At 43.1% G+C, this 18,291-nt stretch overlaps 1 protein-coding gene across 1 annotated transcript in view; it reads right to left on the bottom strand.

The window, feature by feature from the left end:
* The window catches only part of SNX31 (sorting nexin 31), a 60,076-nt gene extending 43,762 nt beyond the window's left edge, over nucleotides 1-16,314 (bottom strand). Inside the window, 4 exon segments of the mRNA XM_055303435.1 lie at nucleotides 2,595-2,659; nucleotides 6,127-6,241; nucleotides 16,026-16,100; nucleotides 16,209-16,314. Coding sequence (XP_055159410.1) covers nucleotides 2,595-2,659; nucleotides 6,127-6,241; nucleotides 16,026-16,100; nucleotides 16,209-16,274 — 321 coding nt within the window. The 5' untranslated portion in view covers nucleotides 16,275-16,314.
* Nucleotides 16,315-18,291: the final 1,977 nt, after the last annotated feature.

Genomic DNA, 18,291 nt, shown 5'->3' on the forward strand with positions numbered 1-18,291 from the left:
TTTGTAGAGGGGCTGCCAAGTGTAGTGAAAATCAGACCCGGCCAGGGAGGGGAGAAGCAGGGGTGTTGAGGTGCCAGAGAATGTAGGTCACACAGAAGCTGCCTTAAAGCCGTTAATCACTAGGGCCTAGTGTGATTAGGGAGCCCAACTGCAGGCCCATTTCACACTACCTGGTGACAGGGGAGGCCAAAAAAATGTGCAGATGCACTATCTTTGCAGAAAGCAGTCTCTCAGCATTGTTGGGAAGAGAAGAAAGGACTGGTGCTAATGGTAGCACATACTTCCTAAGTGTTAAGTTTGCCAGATAATATTTAAGTGCTTTAAGAGATATTTAAGAGAGATTGAAGGGAGTACCTGGGTGGCTCAGTGGTTGAGCGTCTGCCTTTGGCTCAGGTCATGATCCCGGGGTCCTGGGGATCGAGTCCCGCATCAGGTTCCCCACAGGGAGCCTGCCTCTCCCTCTGACTATTTCTGCCTCTCTCTGTGTCTCTCATGAATAAATAAAACCTTAAAAAGAGAGATTGAAGGCTTACTGAATTCTCAAAACGACCCTGTGAGGCAGGGGTTATTCTCCCCATTTTACAGATGGGGAAACTGAAATACAAAGAGGCTAAGTAAAATTGCCCCAAGCCATACAAATTGAAAGTTGGGCAGCCCAACTTTAAATCTGGGTCATCTCACTCCTGACCTTGCACTCTTACCTACTCAGCCAGTCCTGAGACTACTTAGTCAGTAAGGGGGTTCAATTGCTAGGTTGTCATGTGTGGAACTATAGCTATGGCTTCACTGCTAGACACACTGCCCAGCCCCCAGGCAGAACGTTAGAGAAAGTGCTCAGAAACAAGAGGTAGGATTCAGGAGCATAATAGAGTCAAATGCCTCAACCCTAGCTCCCCCCCTCCAACACTGTGTGTCAGCTGGCTCACAAAGCACAGCCCCTTCCAAAGCTGAGTGATTGCCTGAGAAGAAATAGAAAGAGCCCTTGGCACAACTCCTGTGGGGAAGGAGGGAGCAATGGTGGCCAACTAAAGGTAAAAAAATATATTCCCCAAACCATGGCACTAAGGAGATGACAATGGCAGATATATTAGTAAAAATATGGCTTCTCTGAACTAAGACCTCAAAGAACAGATGGAGGCCTCAAAAAAAGAGGTAAGATAGCAAAGATATAAAAGTCATCTGGCAAAGTTGACAGAAGAAACAGAGAGAAAAATAAAGCCCTTGCAAGAGGGAACATCTCATCAGAGGAAGCAAAGTAAGCTAAGACACTAACGGAACTAAAACCAGGCAGAAATCTTTCAAATTATCAGAAAAAGAAAAAAGGCACTCAGAACAAAGCTCCAAAACACTGACAGCCCATGAGTGGTTTTTAAAGAGCACTGAAAGCAAAAGCCATAATGTGCCCAAAAAAGATGACAGAATTGAGGCCAAACGCACCTCTGTGTATTGATGGAGAACAATGTGCAAGATGCAGAATTAAACAAACCAGTCTCTGTAAGTGCATGGAATTTGTGCTTATTTGTAAAAGGATATGCATACATATGAACACATGTAGATGCACAGAAACGTGTAGAAAGAACACACATTAAATTGGAAACAGTTGTCTCTGAAAAGGGGTGCTGGAGGTTTGTGGTGGGATTATATGCCTTTTTGTGCTGTTTGAGTTTTACTACCATCAACACCTCAACAACAAACTTTCCAAAGAAAAAGAAAGCACATATTTTTTAAGCCATCAAATATATGTGAAAATAGGAATAGTGACACCATGGGAGACCCCAGGGTGACTTCTCAAGTTGAATGATCTAGTTAGTATACCTACACAATTGACCAATTGAATAAATGAAATTTGCTCCCAGTTCTTACAAATTCCATCAAAGTATCATTCCTCCCTTAGTTAGGGATCCGGTTCAATAATATCATGTTATTCTTATGACTTCAATCTTCCCAAAGCTTTCCATTCAGTCAAGAACATACTTGTAGGCATAAACATGTTCCCCTGTGTATAACAAGAATAAGTGGTGTGCTGACCAAGCCTACTTGGCAAACTTCCAGCCTCTACAGGGCAAGTGGCCAGTGGTTCTGAAGACCAACAAAGGAAAGGGAGTTGCACGATGTCATCTCTAACTTTTCTCTGTGACCCATTTACAAAAAAGTTAGGAGCAGAGAATATACAAGTATCAGTTGGGATGGCTCTTATTGCTATCTTGATGTCTTTACTGTGGCACTCTTGATTCCAGCGAGAGATGGAAGGTCCCAGAGTTGTTGTGGGGGCCCTTAATGATGAAAGGTTCTCTTCCCCATGGCCAGAGATATACAGTGCTTAGGCTACAGGATTAAAAAGATATCTGCTTAATTAAGATGATTTACAAAAAAAAAATTAAGATGAGTTCCAAGGTTGAGTGACATGCTTATTTTCCATCAAGAATCTAAACCTCCAAAAACCAAAACAAAACAAAATAGGATCCATCCTCCAGTTACTGCGAACGAATAGATTTTATCCCATGTGGGGTCAATGGCCAGAAACATGCACATGGTAACTAAGAGACATGTCCAGCAGTAAAATCATGATCTTAAAAAGAGAATAGCACACTTACCAACTGTACGAGTTTTAAAAAGTCAACGAAGACATCACTTCTCAACATGTTTGGGTCCACAGTTACTGAAAAATATAGATGGTGATCCAGTTAGCACAGGGCTGAGTTGACTTCTCTGTTAAATTGCTCTATCCCCCAGGGAATGCTGAAGGTCTTGTCAGTACAACCCTGCCTCCTTGGGCAATGGAGCTATGACCTGTCAAACACATGAAAATCCACAAAGCTTGCCTCCTCAAAGCAGCCTTGACAGCAACATAAACCCATCATATCAGGCCCAGGAGTCTCACTTTAGTCCCACAGCTCCATATCACTCCCCATCCAGCGTGCTGCCCTTCCAGGATGATGATGAACTTAATGTGAAAAGCAAAAAGGTCTTAAAACTTGGACCTGGACTTCTACTTTGGCAAGACAATTTCTTAATTTGAAAATTTGAAATCAACCAAGAAACGCTGATTGAGAGGATCTCTCTTACCAGAAGCTCTCAATAGGTTATCCCCAGAAAAATTATTAGAAGGCTGTCATAGAAACTTAAAGTTTTCTACTCTTCTATAAGAGTAATTTACCCTCGAAGTTTTTAAAGTTCAGATACCAATATTCAGGTCCTGTGGCCAGAGAAGAGGGGCAGAGACTTTCCCCTGAAGAGTCCAGACTCCCCCATGAGGCGCTCCCCAGCCTGCTTTCCTCAATTCTTACCCTCCTTCCCATAGTCTCTCCTGGAACCTGCCCTCTAGCCAAACCTAGATACTTACTAAATCTGTAGCAAATGTCTTTCTCTTTCCCTTCCCTCTCCTTTTCTTTCTTCTCTTTTTCTCTTTTTTCTTTCTTTCCTTCTATCCTTCTTTCCTTCCCTCCCCCCTCCTTCCTTCTTTCCTTTCCTTTCTTGCTTTTTTGGTAGCTGTTTCAATTGATTTCATGATGTAGCTCCTACCAGCATTCAAAATGAGCACTTACTGAAGTCATTTGGGGTTGTATCTTTCCCCCCAAATGCAACATTTTTCAAAAGAAAATAAGGAAAAGAAAGTCTCTATATTATGAGAATCTTTTTATAAAAGGTATTCTCTTGTGATGCCTGGGTGGCTCAGTGGTTGCACATTTGCTTTTGGCTCAGGTCATGATCCCAGGATCCTGGGATCGAGACCTGCATCAGGCTCCCTGCATGGAGCCTGCTTCTCCCTCTGCCTGTGTCTCTGCCTCTCTCTGTGTGTCTCTCATGAATAAATAAATAAAACCTTTTCTTAAAAAAAGGTATTCTCTCTTTTTTAAGGGAGGTATTTTCTGCTTGGGGGTGGGGGGAGCCCTTGTCTTATTTTCTGGAATATATGCAGTATATATGCAAATTAACAGTGTGCTTATTAGCATGGATTCTTGGAGATGAGGAAAGCTGTTGAAAAAAGGGTTCATCCAATTAGTATTTACTGTGCAACTGTTAAGGACCAGTTACAATGCTAAGCACTTGTATATTTTAGTTCATTTAATTTTCACAACAAACCCTGAGGTGAATATTATCTCCATTTTACAGATAGACACTGAAGCTCAGAGAACATAAATGTCTTGACCAAGGTCACACAACCAGTGAAGTACAAACCTAGGATTTGATTCTGGATCTGACTCTGGAGCCCAGGTCTCAGTCACAACACTGAGTTCCCTTGCTCTCTCTTGCCAGAGGATGCAGGAGCTAACCCCCATGAAGTGCACAAAGGCCAGGTCTAGAAAAGCAACCCTTTAGGCACTGTGATCCTTGCAAAAAGGCCCATAGTTACAGGAGTATTTCACTAAGACATGAGAAATCAAACCAAGAGAGAAGAAAAATTCAACAGGTATTACATTTTGAGTTTGAGAAGGCTTATTTAACACGTTCGAAAGAGGTATATTTTCCATTACAAAAAAATGAATGGGAAATAAATGACTTCTAGAATGTTTATTTACTATCTTTAAGGAAATATGTGCAGCCATGAGAAATAAGTTTATAATTGAAGAAGTTTATAATTGCTCATCTAGAATGGTCTGTAAAATATATATTTTAAGAGGGAAAAATCAACTCACAGAAGAAACTACCATTTTTTCTTAAGCTATGAAGGATATCAGTGAGATAACTGGTGTAGTTTGAAAAAAGTCTCTAGATTAGCTAACATGTATCAGTGTTAATCACCTGATTTTGATAACTACACTGGTTTAGAAGAGAATGTCCTTGATGTTAGGGAACACACACAGAAGTATTTAAGGGGAAAGTGGCTTGTGTAACACAGGCCTCTCAAAAAATATATATATAATATACCTATGCATACTCATGAAATTGAGGAGAGGTGGTAAAGCAAGTGTAAAATGTTAGCATTTGGGAAATCTGGGTGAAGACTACAGAAACTCTGTGTGTTATTTCTGCATCTTTTTTGTAAGTCAGAAATTCTTTCAGAATAAAGTTTTTGAGAGGTACTGAAAAGTATATGGAGTACATTTCAATTTGTATTTAACAAACAGGGATGCATACACATCAGTAGACACAAAAAATTATTCCATGGAATCTATAAGCCGCTTGTAACAGTGCGTACTTCTAGAGGCCTGTGGGGCTGATCTGGAAGGGAATGTACCTTTCATTGTACACTCTTCTGACAAGTTCTATTTTTAAAATATTTTGTGTATATACTATTTTCTCCTTCTCAAAATCTTTAAATAGTTTAATGTCAATTTTGCTATTTCTCCCAAACCCCCTCTCTTTAAGAGGGTTCAGTTTTGCCAACCACAGTTTTGCTGTGCACAGTGTTCATAGGATGCAGGCAATGGGCAGGGACTATGGTCCTGCAAGCCTCACCAGGGGACAGCAGACCTCTGAGGGTCCCTGGCAAGGACAGAGGCAGAAACGCATTTCTGGCATGTCTGATAAACATCTCTGGTATCTGCTGAGAGCTTTCAGGAAAACAATTCATCTCATCCCTCTATTTCGGTCTCAGTCCAGGTAATATGGCTTTGACTTCTATAATCAAAGCCAACATACAACACCCAGGGGCAAATCTGAGAACAGAGTATTTTTAAAACCAATACAAGGCCATATTTTGTATGATTCCATTTATATTAAATGTTCAGAACAGGCAAATCTATAAAGGAAGAAATTAGTATGGGGGTGGTAGAGGTATGTGGGGGAGAAGACTAAGGAGTGAATGATATTAGGTATGAGGTTCCTTTTTGACAAAAATGTTCTCAAGTTAGATCATGGTGGATGATTACACAATTCTGTAAATGTACTAAAAAGCACTGAATTGCACAATTTATTTTTTTTTAACGATTTTAAAAATTTATTTGACAGAGAGAGAGTGGGCACAAGCAGGAGGAGTGGGAGAGAGAAGCAGGCTCTCCACTAAGCAGGGAGCCTGACCTGGGTCTTGATCCCAGGACCCGGGGAACATGACCTGAGCTGAAGGCGGATGCTTAACTGACTGAGTCCCCTGGTGCCCCTGTATTGCACACTTTAAATGCATGAATTTTACAGTGTGTGATCTGTATCTCAAGAAATCTATAAAAATAAAATCCAAATACATACCATTCTGCAAATATTGTTCCAGCTGGTCCCTTCTCTCATTAGCCATGGAGGCGGTCATTGCAAGATAGTACTTTGGTGGAAAGGGTGGCAGGCAATTTCCAAAGACCCGCCTCAGCTGAAAGATCCAGAAAACACAGTTAAGACAAAGAATCTCCAATTCAAGGTTGATGAGACACCAAAGCCTCCTCTTGGGACAAGTCTCATTCTAGTACTTAATTGAAAATTAACCCTTCCTGGTGACCAAAAGAAGGAAAAGGTGATGCTTTGATTTTCTTAAGGAAGAGTTTATTTCAGGATCGCTTTCTGAAGATACTATTAGACTAGACATAACTACAAACTGACTTCTCCAATCTGAGTTTGGTAGATCTGGGATACATTTTAATTTTTCACTTGTTTTTGCAAGACTGCCTACCACTCACACCATACAATGTTTCTTCAATTCATTCTTCAATAGCATCTGTGATACCAATGATGACAGTTAGAAATTTAATTCTCCACCCCACCATCAAATCTGAACATACAGCAGATGTTTATAGCATGCTATCTGATATGTTATCCACCAGCCAGTGCTAATGAGCACTGGGAATATGGCTAGTCCGAATTGAGATATGCCATCAGTATAAAATACACTCCTGACTGCCAAACTTAGTACAAATTTTTAAAAAAGTAAAATATTTTGCTAGTATCTTCTTATATTGATTATGATTATGTTATATGATTATGTTAAAATGATAATATTTCATAGGCTCGATTAAATAAAGTATATTAAAATTAATTTCACTGTTTCTTTTTATGCTTTTTAATTGGGCTACCAGAAAATTTTAAATTACATTTGTGGCTCATACTATATTTCTATTGAACAGTGCTGGTATATAAAATTCCTACAAGGCTGACATATGATGCCAGTAGAAACCCAGTGAGGCCCCTTCCCACCCTCCTACTCACCCAAATGTTGATCCAAGACCAAGGTGGCAATTATTTTTACGTAAGCAAAATAGTGGATTTATGAAGAATATGATTTAAATTAAGATAATCAAAAAGTGCATCTTCCTTCATTCCAGCCCTATACCTACAGTAGCAGCTTGCAGATGAGGCATGGCATCATTCTCTTTAAAATATGAGAAAGGAGGGGTGCCTGAATGGCTCAGTCATTTAAGCCTCTGACTCTTAACTTTGGCTCAGGTCATGATCTCAGGGTCGGAGATCAAGCCCGCATTGGGCTCCATGGTCAGCCTGCTGGAGATTTCTCTCTCCCTCTGCCCTTCTTTCCACTCTCTCTGAAATAAGTAAATCTTTGAATAAATAAATAAACACACAAAAACAAACAAATACATAAAGGGAGAAACTAGTCAGGAATCAGGTTTTAACATGGTATGCCTGGAGAAGAAGGGTGAAAGCTCTTACTATTGCCCTAGTCAGTGGCTTAAAGAAAATGAAAACAGATTTAAGAGAAACAAACAGATAAGAATTTTAAGTCCATGGCTTTTATGACAAATACAGTGTGTATCTGGTGAATATTAACTTTGCATAGGCCATGGCTTCAAAATACATCAAGAATCTTACCAATCCTCTCCACCCCCACTGCCATCACCCTGGTTCAAACCACTGTCCTCTCTTTGCCCCATTATTGCAGCAGCTTTACGACAGATCTCTCTACTTCTGCCCTTAACCCCCTTCAATTTATTCTTAATACAGCACCTCAAGTAACATTCTAAAAACGGTAAGCTGGATCAATCTATTGCCCTGCTCAAAATCCTTCATGGCTTCCTATCTCACTCAAGGAAAAACCAGTATCTTTAAAATGGCTGAGAGCTATGCCATTTAATATGATGTTCACTAAGCCACCTGTGACTACTTAAACTTAAATCAATTAAAATGAAATAAAATCTACAATTCAGTTCCTCAGTTGTACTAGCCACATTTCAAATACTCAGTTGTATTTGTGGCAAGTTGATACTGAATTGGACAAAGCAAACATAGAGCATTTCTATCAGTGCAGAAAATTGGACAGCATTGGTCTAAGATCTAGAAAGGTTAGCAAATGCCTGCCTGTAGGTAAGATAATTAGGCAAATGGATGACAGGTGATGGGAGTCAGGTTTTTCAATACTGAAGAGTATTCAGATAAGCAAGAGGAGTAGGCTAGAATGATCCATGTGGTGACAGGTTATAGTTGGAGATATTGGTATGAACTCATATTTGGCTTAACATAGATGCATATGGCTACATATAAAAATATTTATAGGTATGTGTATACACATATTTCCTTGCTCCATCAGCAAAGAGGGCCTAGAAACAACAACACTACAGTAACAACGAACATACCATACCTAGACCAAGATCTTGGTTTCTCTTAACCATTCCCCAACTAAAGCAACCATGACCAAAGCAAGAGATATATATAAGAGGAGTCTGGAGCATTTTGTAGCACCAGAAAACAAGAAAGTACTAAAAAAAAAATCAACAATGGCTGTGTGTCAGAGGCACAAGAGCAGACAAAGAGCTCCCATGGGTCAAAGCTGGAACCACTAAAATAACAAAATTAAGGCAGTATTGAAGTATAACCCAAAGCATAAAGTAAATATCCAGGAGTCTATGCAGATATAAATTACTGAATAGGGGATCCCTGGGTGGCTCAGTGGTTTAGCGCCTGCCTTTGGCCCAGGGCGCCATCCTGGAGTCCCAGGATCGAGTCCCGCGTCGGGCTCTCGGCATGGAGCCTGCTTCTCCCTCTGCCTGTGTCTCTGCCCTCTCCCCCGTCTATCATGAATAAATAAATAAATAAATCTTTTAAAAAATAAATTACTGAATAAATAAATAGGAGAGAAGAGACAAATCTGTGAAGAATCCTTATAATTTATGTAGATATTCACCCCACAAGGAGATGGAGCATTAATCCCTACTCTTTAAGCGTGGACTACACATACTGACTTCCTTCCAAAGGGTATACTTTGGAAAAGGAGGAAAAAGAGTAACTTTATAGTGGTCCAACCTGACAAACACAGCCTCAGTCAGGTGATCAAGGTGAGCATCCACAGTGCTAAGTCATGTTGATGGTAGGTGCTCTTCCTGTGATGTGGTAAGAATGACATTGACCTCTGAGGTCTTACATAACCCCAACCCAGTCATGTGAAAAACATCAGATTCTAACAGAAGGATACCTCACAAAATAACTGACTAGTGCACCTCAAAATGGCCAGTAAAAACAAGGAAAGTCTGAGGAACTGACATAGTCAAGAGGAGTGTAAGCAGACAAGTAAATGTAATGGGATGCTAGGGAAGCAATAGGACATTAGGCTAATACTAAAGAAATATAGCTGAATTGTAGGCCATACTTAATAATAAGGTATTAATATTCACTCATTAATTGTTACAATTGTTCCATGGAAAACAACAGGACAAACCGAGTGCAGGGATATATGGGAACTCTCTGTACTATCTTTGCAATTATTCTGTAAATCTATAACTGGTCCACAAAAATAAAGTTATTTTAAAAAAGAAAAACCTGATGTTCTGGCTTCTTGGAAAATCAGAGGTTCTGGAATCACTGGGTTTACAGTCCTCAAGTAATCATCCCCTACAGAGGAAGCTTAAGCAGTTCCCACCAGTCCCCATTGCCTCTCACCTGATCCATGCCTCTCATTTAAATCACCTGCCTGGCCCCTATAGCCATTGAAGTTTGCAATCTTTCCTGCTTTAAATCTGCTAATATGGGATCCCTGGGTGGCGCAGCGGTTTGGCGCCTGCCTTTGGCTCAGGGCGCGATCCTGGAGACCCGGGATCAAGTCCCATATCGGGCTCCCGGTGCATGGAGCCTGCTTCTCCCTCTGCCTGTGTCTCTGCCTCTCTCTCTCTCTCTCTCTCTCTCTGTGTGTGACTATCATAAATAAATAAATTTAAAAAATTTTAAAATCTGGTAATATAAAATATTATAGCAACAATTCTTTTTTTTTAATTCAAGGTAATTTTCCTGTTATGCTAAACACTGTCCAAAGACACCCCAGTTGGAGCATCAAACCAACAAGGCTGCTCAAACAACCTGGGACATATGTACCCCAGCTCTGTTAATTCCATTAAATAGGAGCAGAGAATTGTCTTCTTCACATGAGACTATTTCTTGATTAATGGATTAAGTGTCCTTTAAAAGGCACTTGTCTTCCTAGGCATGCACTCACAAATGTCGAAGATGCTCTCAAATTAGTTTGAATCACAGCAGCCTTGAGCCACCAGAGCTGCCTGGGTTTTCTACAAGCAAGAGAGTATAGTATCTTGGGGAAGCCCCTACCATAAAGTCAAAAGCTGGGGGGAAAGTCACCAAGGCTTATGGTTCTAATACCCATCACAGCCCAAAAACTCTTCCAGCAGATTTTATAACCTGAACTGACTTCTCAAGGAATCTTTCCCCTCCCCTCTCTAAAACTGATCTAAGGGGGAAAATAAACATATCATAAACTGAGTAGTTAAGTCTGCCAAACATCAATCATTGACTCCCCAGTTTTTCAACTCCATCAGAATATAACCTGTCTACTGGTCTCAGCACACAAGTTTAGCTATTAAAATCAATAGCATACTAAGAATTACCTGGTATTAGAGTTTAGCCCAAAGACTCTTTCCAAAATTGTTCAAAGATATCCAAAGGAAAACACACCTCTTTTGTTCTTTTATTATGAGATGTTTTGTTTGTTTGGGGTTTTTGTTTTTGAAAGACCATGTTTAGATAATATATATTTTTAATCCCAGCACAATCTCCTGCACTGATTTTCCATCATACAGTTCTGCCTTTTAACTTGAAGAGGACTTCACTGGCCAATGGAAAAAATCACTTCCTTCCCCACCTTATGTACTCCTAGCCCCCCATACTTATCTCAGTGATGACCCGGGACAGGTGGAATTACAGACACAAATGGTGTACTTCCTAATGTCAGTTCCTAAAGTTGACCTATCCATCCTACCTCTCCAAGGGTCCTTTGAATCAAAACCCCAGGTTTACCAGATAAAGGGTCACAGTTCAGAGCCAGACTGTGGCATCTGGTACCAAAGAACATTAGTCTGCAGCTTGTATGTTATTCCATTTGTTCCTCAAAATAGCCCTTTGAGGTAATCATCATCACCATTAACATGCCATCTTGACACCTTCACATCAAAGTTGCATGACAATCACAGTAACCTGGAGATCAGAGAGATGAAGTGACTTTAACCAAGGTCCTAGAAGCCAATGAGTGGCAGATTTTCATTACTTTTTCCTTCTCTCCCTCATTTCTCTCCCTTCTTCCCCTTTTCTCATCTTCCTTCTCCTCTACCAAATCTCCAGTAAGCATCTACTAAAGGATTCTGTACTGTGTATATTATGCCTACAGACTTCATTCATTCCTTCATTTTAATATTTGACTTTTGAAACTAAATAACCAAGGGAAGCAAAGTATATACACAAAAGGAGGACCATGACAAGGTCTAAACATGAAATGACACAGGAATCAAAGAAAAGCATCTCACACAATCAAGGAAGACTTCCCAGAGGAGGTGAGGCTAGAGATGGATCTTGAAAAAGGGCTGGTCCCTGACCAGTGGGCCAGAAAGCAGAAGTCTTCCCAGGATGGGGAAGTGAGGTAGTCAGAGGTGATGAATAGGCCAGCCTGATACAAACAAAGAATCTGAATACGGAAGGAACTAGACTGGGTCAGTACCTGGTGGTGGTGGGGGGGGGGGCAGAGCAGAAGACTAAACTAGTGCATACAGGCTCATAGAGCATTTCCACTCCCACTGAAGGCTCTTTTGTAAGATTCTACGGAGATTCTACGGCTGATGTCCACTGCCATATCTGATACTGGCAGCATGTTTGCAAAAATGCATGCATCCTTTTCATAGAGTCCAGTGTCGCTTACACAGGATGGCCTCATCTTTAACACGTGGTCAGAATAAGGCGGTAAAATGTTTCCTTTGCAGGTCTCTCTAAATCCCTTAGAGGAAGGTGGTGTAGGCAAGAGCAGAGCACAAATCAAACTGGTTTTACTTAGCTAAAGGTGCAGAGAAAAGTCAGGTCAGGCATTTCGCATGGCAGAGAGATGAGTGGCACTCAAAAGCAGAGGGGCAAGCTGCCAGGCCTGGAGGCAACCTTACCGTGGGACAGGGCTGCGGGCAAGGACTTCAGAGGGCACTGGTCACAACCAGCATCTTGCAAGCACAGCCAGGTTCAGTCTCCCTAGGGTCCGCCTTAGAGGCATTAGCCTCCGCACAGCTTGGCAGACAAAGAACAGGGGCCACTTCACCTGGGCAAGTGCCGTTCCTCAATCTCAAAGTTATCCAATGTACAAAACAGAAATCCAATACTTAAAGTCGAGAATCACACACGCTGAAGTGCCATCTGCGTGTGATGTACCACAGTGCATGGCATCTAAGAGGAACTTAGTCAATATTTCTTAATAAATAAATCAGCTAATTCTCTAGGATGAAATTTTTATTCTATCAAGATATAGAACTTCCTAGGAAATACACTTCTCATCAAACGCACACACAGATGGGGTCTTTTATTGTTTCCTTTTTTATAGTGGTTTGTATTACATCAGATAAAGAATTCTGAGCCATTTTCACGTCTTCAGTGGGATAGGAAGAATAAAATCTAGCTGAGAAGTGCCTAAGAGACATCCCCCAAACTTTCTCAGACTGAGCTCAGGTTGCCAGACAAAATATGAGTTGTCCAGTTAAGTATGTCCCAAATACTGCAGGGAACTTCTTATCTAAAAACTTCTTTGTTGTTTATCTGAAAGTCACATTTAACTGTGGAGCCTGTGTTTTAATTTGCTAAATCTCACAACCTGACTCAGACTATCTACAAAACGGGAGTAATGATGACTGTGCTGCTGACCCTGCGGAGGCTTGCTGGGCAGCCTGAATAAAATTCTGTGTCTGGAATTCACTCAGATGGAAAGCAGACCTTGGTTGCCTGGGGTCAGAAGTGGAGGGAGAGGATCAAGGGCAAAGGGGACAAAGGAAATTTTAGAGTGAAAAAACTGTTCTTTATCTTGACCATGGTGGTAGTATTGGATATGTTTCCCAAAACTCGCCACACTGAACACCTTTTTAAAATTGGGAAGTTTTATGTTATTCCAAAATAGAGTAAAAGCTTGTTACTCTAGGACCCAATTGTTTTACCGATACAATTTGTTTTGTTAACTTTAGGAAGAAACCACAAAATGTAATGGGCCAGAGCAGTTTCTGGAGATTGGATCTTAGCTCCAATACTTAACTAGCAGTTTGATCTCAGGCAAGTTGCACCTCAGTTTTCTCATCTGTTAAGTAAGGCTAATTATAATCCCAGCTCATAGAACTGCTGTAAAAATCAAACATACTATTACATGTAAAGATCTTGGTACCAACCTTAACACACAGTTTAACTGTTTATCGTTATTTTAAATTAATAATGCATATAGCTACCTAGGTTCTAAATAGTTTCTTTATTTTTTTAAAGTATTTTTTTAAAGATTTTATTTATTCATTCATGAGAGAGAGAGAGAGAGAGAGAGAGAGAGAGAGGGGCAGAGACAGAAGCAGGCTCCATGCACCAGGAGCCCGACGTGGGATTCGATCCCAGGTCTCCAGGATCACGCCCTGGGCCAAAGGCAGGCGCCAAACCACTGCGCCACCCAGGGATCCCCTCTAAATAGTTTCTTTAAAATGAAGTTGTTCCTACTGAAAGAGGAAAAATGCTAAGTGCAAGGTGTAAGGTAGCTGGAAAAGGATAAAAAAATCTCCACTTTGGGATTTTGGAAAATTTGGGACAAATAAGAAATATTAATTAATATCTAATCTATACCTCACATTGGGCACCAGGCTGTGGCAATGCAATATTTAAGAATCCATTGCAGTGGGGCGCCTGGGTGGTTCAGTTGATTAAACATCCGACTCTGGATTTTGGCTCAGGTCATGGCCTCATGGGTCCTGAGATCAAGCCCTGTGTCAGGCTCCATGCCCAGTGGGGAATCTGCTTGAGATTCTCTTCCTCTGCCCCTCCACCCACGGATGGGCCTTTCTCTCAAATAAATAAATCTTTGGGAGAAAGAGTCCACTGAAGTGAAAAACAGTTTGTTGTTCATGGTTTCCAAAATAGAAGAACTAGAGTAAAAGTTTACTCACCCTATGTTGCTGCTTCTGAAACTGCTAAGGTTTGATAGATTTTAATTTTTCTGAAAATAAGCATTTTTAAGGAGGGCAAAATTCAGGAATTCTTCAAGCCTTTCAATCAATAAATGTTTCCTGAGCACGTACCATGTCCCAGGCTCTGGGAGAAACTGGCCCCCACTCTTCACAAGTACTCTGGGACATTGACACCCATGACCACCTATGTGCTTATTATTTTCAATGAAAAAATTGAAGGTCAGAGAAGAGGTAAGGTGGCCAGCCAGGAAGTGGTCAGTCAATTCCATACCCTCTTGCTCCCCACTGCTGTCTCCTGCTTTTCACGTTGTGAACGACAACCTCCCCAATCCCACCTCACATTAGAGAGAACAGATTATTGGGGAGATGATACCTCAACATCCTCCTCCAAATACCTAACACACTTATACTTTCTCTTCCCTTAAGATCTCCATCTGCCAACCTCAGCAGTCCTCCCAAATCCCCAGACAGGTTTTGGTCACAAGTAGCTTCTCATCTTGCAGAAGTCTGAATCCATCCCTCCCTACCTGAGTCAGCCCATCATTCCTGAGGACCTTCTGGGCAGGGATGGGGGTGGGGGGAGTGGGGGGGGGTGTACAGGCACTGCAGCAGGTGCTAGCAATTCAAAGATGCCCACACAAATTACAAGCACATTACACTTCTTTGTTGTTGACTTCAAAGAAACTTAATCATACCTCGAAAACAGACTTTTCCAATGCCCTCTGATATGAGCAGGAAGGCTCACTTCAATGTTTCCAATAGTAAAAATATGAAATTGAGAGCTGTCCTTCAACAGAAGGTGTATCTATTCACTAGAAACCCAGAATGCCTGGAAAGATTCTCCCAAAAATGTTCACAGCTCTTGCCTGAGCAAGTTTGTTTGTTTGTTTTGTTTTTGTTTTTTTCGTTTAAGTAAACTTTACACCCAATCTGGGGCTCAAACTCATGACCCCGAGATCAAGGTTCACAGGCTCTTCCCAGTCTCCCCTTTCTTTCTAACTTCAGGTATATGCTCTTTAAAATCAGGATACAAAAAAATAAAATCAGGATACAAAACCTAATAATAATAATTAAAGAGAAAATACTCTGCATGGAGGTAGAGGGAGGGCAACGTTTATTTCCAAACTTTCTTTTACTCCTCTAACCAATTTTGAGGACTTGCAACACTTCCTTATTAGGACAATAAAGCCCATTAGAGCAGGCTAATAAATCAGGCTGCCTCCCAGAGAAAATGCATCAGGACATCAGAGTGAGAAACTATAGTGGGAAATGGCCTCCTGTCTTGAGAAGTCATATTCCCTGAGTTTCCAGCCTGCCGGTGCTAGAAGCCTATACACTAACTTGAAAACAAAAATAGGTACACCTTTTTAAAGAAGTAAGCCTAACAAACGTTGGGAGATAGATTAAATACCTATGTACCAGATTCCTAAGACACCTTGGTCTAGACTGAGTTTACTCATTTTGAGTGGGGACACCGTCCTGGGGAACAGCTGGTACTGAAACGGAGGCCACCGTCGCCCAGCACCTTGCCAGGTGGGGCTGCTGGAACCGTTGGGCCGGAAAGGGGTTGGGAGAATCCCCTGAGCCCTACTCCCTCATCTCCCGGCTGCCGTTGCCTAGGAGCGGCAACCTATATACAAGGTTGGACGGAACACCAAGGAGCAGCAAGTTCAGAGTAGGAGCTTGGAGCCCTCGAGAAGGCCGGTGTCTCGGGGCGTGCTTTTCCTCGCCTGCCTCGAACCTGCTCACCTGTTCGTTCCAACTATGCAGCTGACTGTAGCGCACCCTGCAGAAGAGGTACCCGTCCAGGTACACGGAGTACAGCTGCAACACGGAGATGACACAGGGATGAGCTGAGCGAGCAGGTGAGCCCCCGCCCCGCCCGGTCGCCGACCTTCTCCCAGCCCAGCGGGCCCCGGGCCCCCAGCGCACCACGTAGCGGCCCCCCCGCCGGTCCAGCCGCTGCTGGGACGCCGGGATACAGAAGTGCATCTTCATGGCTGTGTCGGCCGCCCGGGAACGGCGCTGGCAGAGCCGAGGCGCGGCGGCCGCGCGGCGGCGAGTCTGGGCTCCCGGCTCGCGGCGCAGCTGGTCTGGGAACCCCGCGGCGGGGGCGGGGCGGGGGCGGGGCTGCGGCGGCGGGGCGGGGCGGGGGCGGGGCTGCGTGCTGGCCCCGCCCCGGCCGAGCTCGGGTCCCGGATCCCGGGACCCGGGGAGGGTGGGGCCCGGGCTCCCAGGGGCCAGGCGGGGCGTGGGCCCCAGGCCAACCAGGGGCTTCACCCTGGGATGTGGACCTCTCCGGGCTCCCTGGCGGGAAAATGGTCCCCGATAGACTTCTCGGGAGAAGGTCCTCTAAGTTTTCTTGAGATTTCCATCAAAACCCACAAAAGCTGAAAATGGTTGCTCCAGCCACATAGATGTCCTGTCCACGGGCCAGGCAGGGGACTACGTCCCACCTCGCCCCACGGTCGGGGCGGGGCCGCTTGCGGGGAGCGGGGGGGGGGGCGGTAGGGGAAGGCGCGGCCGCGAGAAGCCGCTTCTCCGAGCCTTGGCTGCAGGGCCCCAGTCTGACTCCGCGGCTTGTGGGGTGTCGGGTCCGCCTTCCGAAGGGCCCGTCTTGTGGGGGCCAGAGAGGACGGAAGAGGCCGATCAGGCAGGCGCGCCCTCAAACTCAAGCTCACGTTTTCTCCAAGCACGTGCCCCTTGCCCGTCGGCGGTGCCGGCCTGCAGCGCGCCGCGCATTAAGATTCTCAAGAAATACGAAAATCTAGCAATTGCCCTAAGACTAGACCAATTGTATTAGCTTGAGTTTTTTTGTGTTAACATTTGTTAAATCTAACACGTAAGGTCAGCTATAATAGTTATAACCCTGATTTAGTATTTCCTAATACCAAATATTTTTCCCTTGAGAAACATTTTTCCCATTAACATACCAGAAATCTCAACAATATTTTTTCATTAATATATCAGAAACCTTATCAGATGGAAGTGGTTTGGGCCCCTCTTGATCCCCAGGAAGCCCTGGTTTTAAATAGGTGCCAGCGCCCAGTTAGCTGGGTTTGTGTAAACCCTGTGTTCTCTGGACTAACCAGCCCGAGGTCTTTCAACAGGCTTTCATCTCTAGTAGCTGTGTAAGGTAATCCTCCTAATTCCCTTACTCTAGTGAAATCAAGATAGAACCCTCCCCCACAATGGTCACAGGGTGAAGGGACGCCGCGCTTACCTGTACCCGGCACAAGGCAGGCGCTGGGCTGCCGCAAACCTCCTGTCCTCTAATCTCCCAACTCTGATGGGTGAAATTCAGGAGCAACATCCTGCCACTGACACCACCAGAATGGAGGAACTTTCCCAAGGTCACAAGTGATGTTTTTTTTCACATTGGTCTGAGTAGTTTTTCTAGGATTCAGTGATAACACTGAAAGTCCTTTATCTTTTTTTGTTTTTAGTGTTTATCTAAATTCTAGTTAATACGTATGGTAAAATTGGTTTCAGGTGTAGAATTTGGTGATTCATCACTTACATATAACACCCAGTGCTCATCACAAGTGCCTTCCTTCATCCCCGCCATGCCCACCCCCTTCCTCCCTTATCCCTCAATTTGTTCTGCGATACCAATCCTTACCAGGTGAGAGAGCTGAGTGCCTGATGGGGGAATCTGAGACTCGGGAGCCAACATTTGCAAACACCCATTATTTCTTCATGCTTACCTACTTATTGCATGCTGGGCTCTCGTGTATGTTTTATCACTTAATTTCCACAAGCACTGTGAGCTAGGAACCACTGATGGTTCCGGCCATACAGAAAAGGAAATGGAGACTTGGGGCCATTAAGTTAGGGAGGCAGTATAGTGTAGAGACTAAGGGAACAGCAAGATGAATTCCTATCCCAGCTCAGTGGCTTTTAGTTGAGGGTCCTTGGGCAGGTAGTAGAAGAAAAGCATTTTCTTCCTTTGTGAAATTGCGTTCATACCTGTACTCTGGGATTTTTCAGCCCAGGGTTGATGGGCCTTAGGGTT

This window comes from Nyctereutes procyonoides, unplaced genomic scaffold (genome assembly GCF_905146905.1).
Source record: "Nyctereutes procyonoides isolate TBG_1078 unplaced genomic scaffold, NYPRO_anot_genome, whole genome shotgun sequence".
Classification (NCBI taxonomy): domain Eukaryota; kingdom Metazoa; phylum Chordata; class Mammalia; order Carnivora; family Canidae; genus Nyctereutes; species Nyctereutes procyonoides.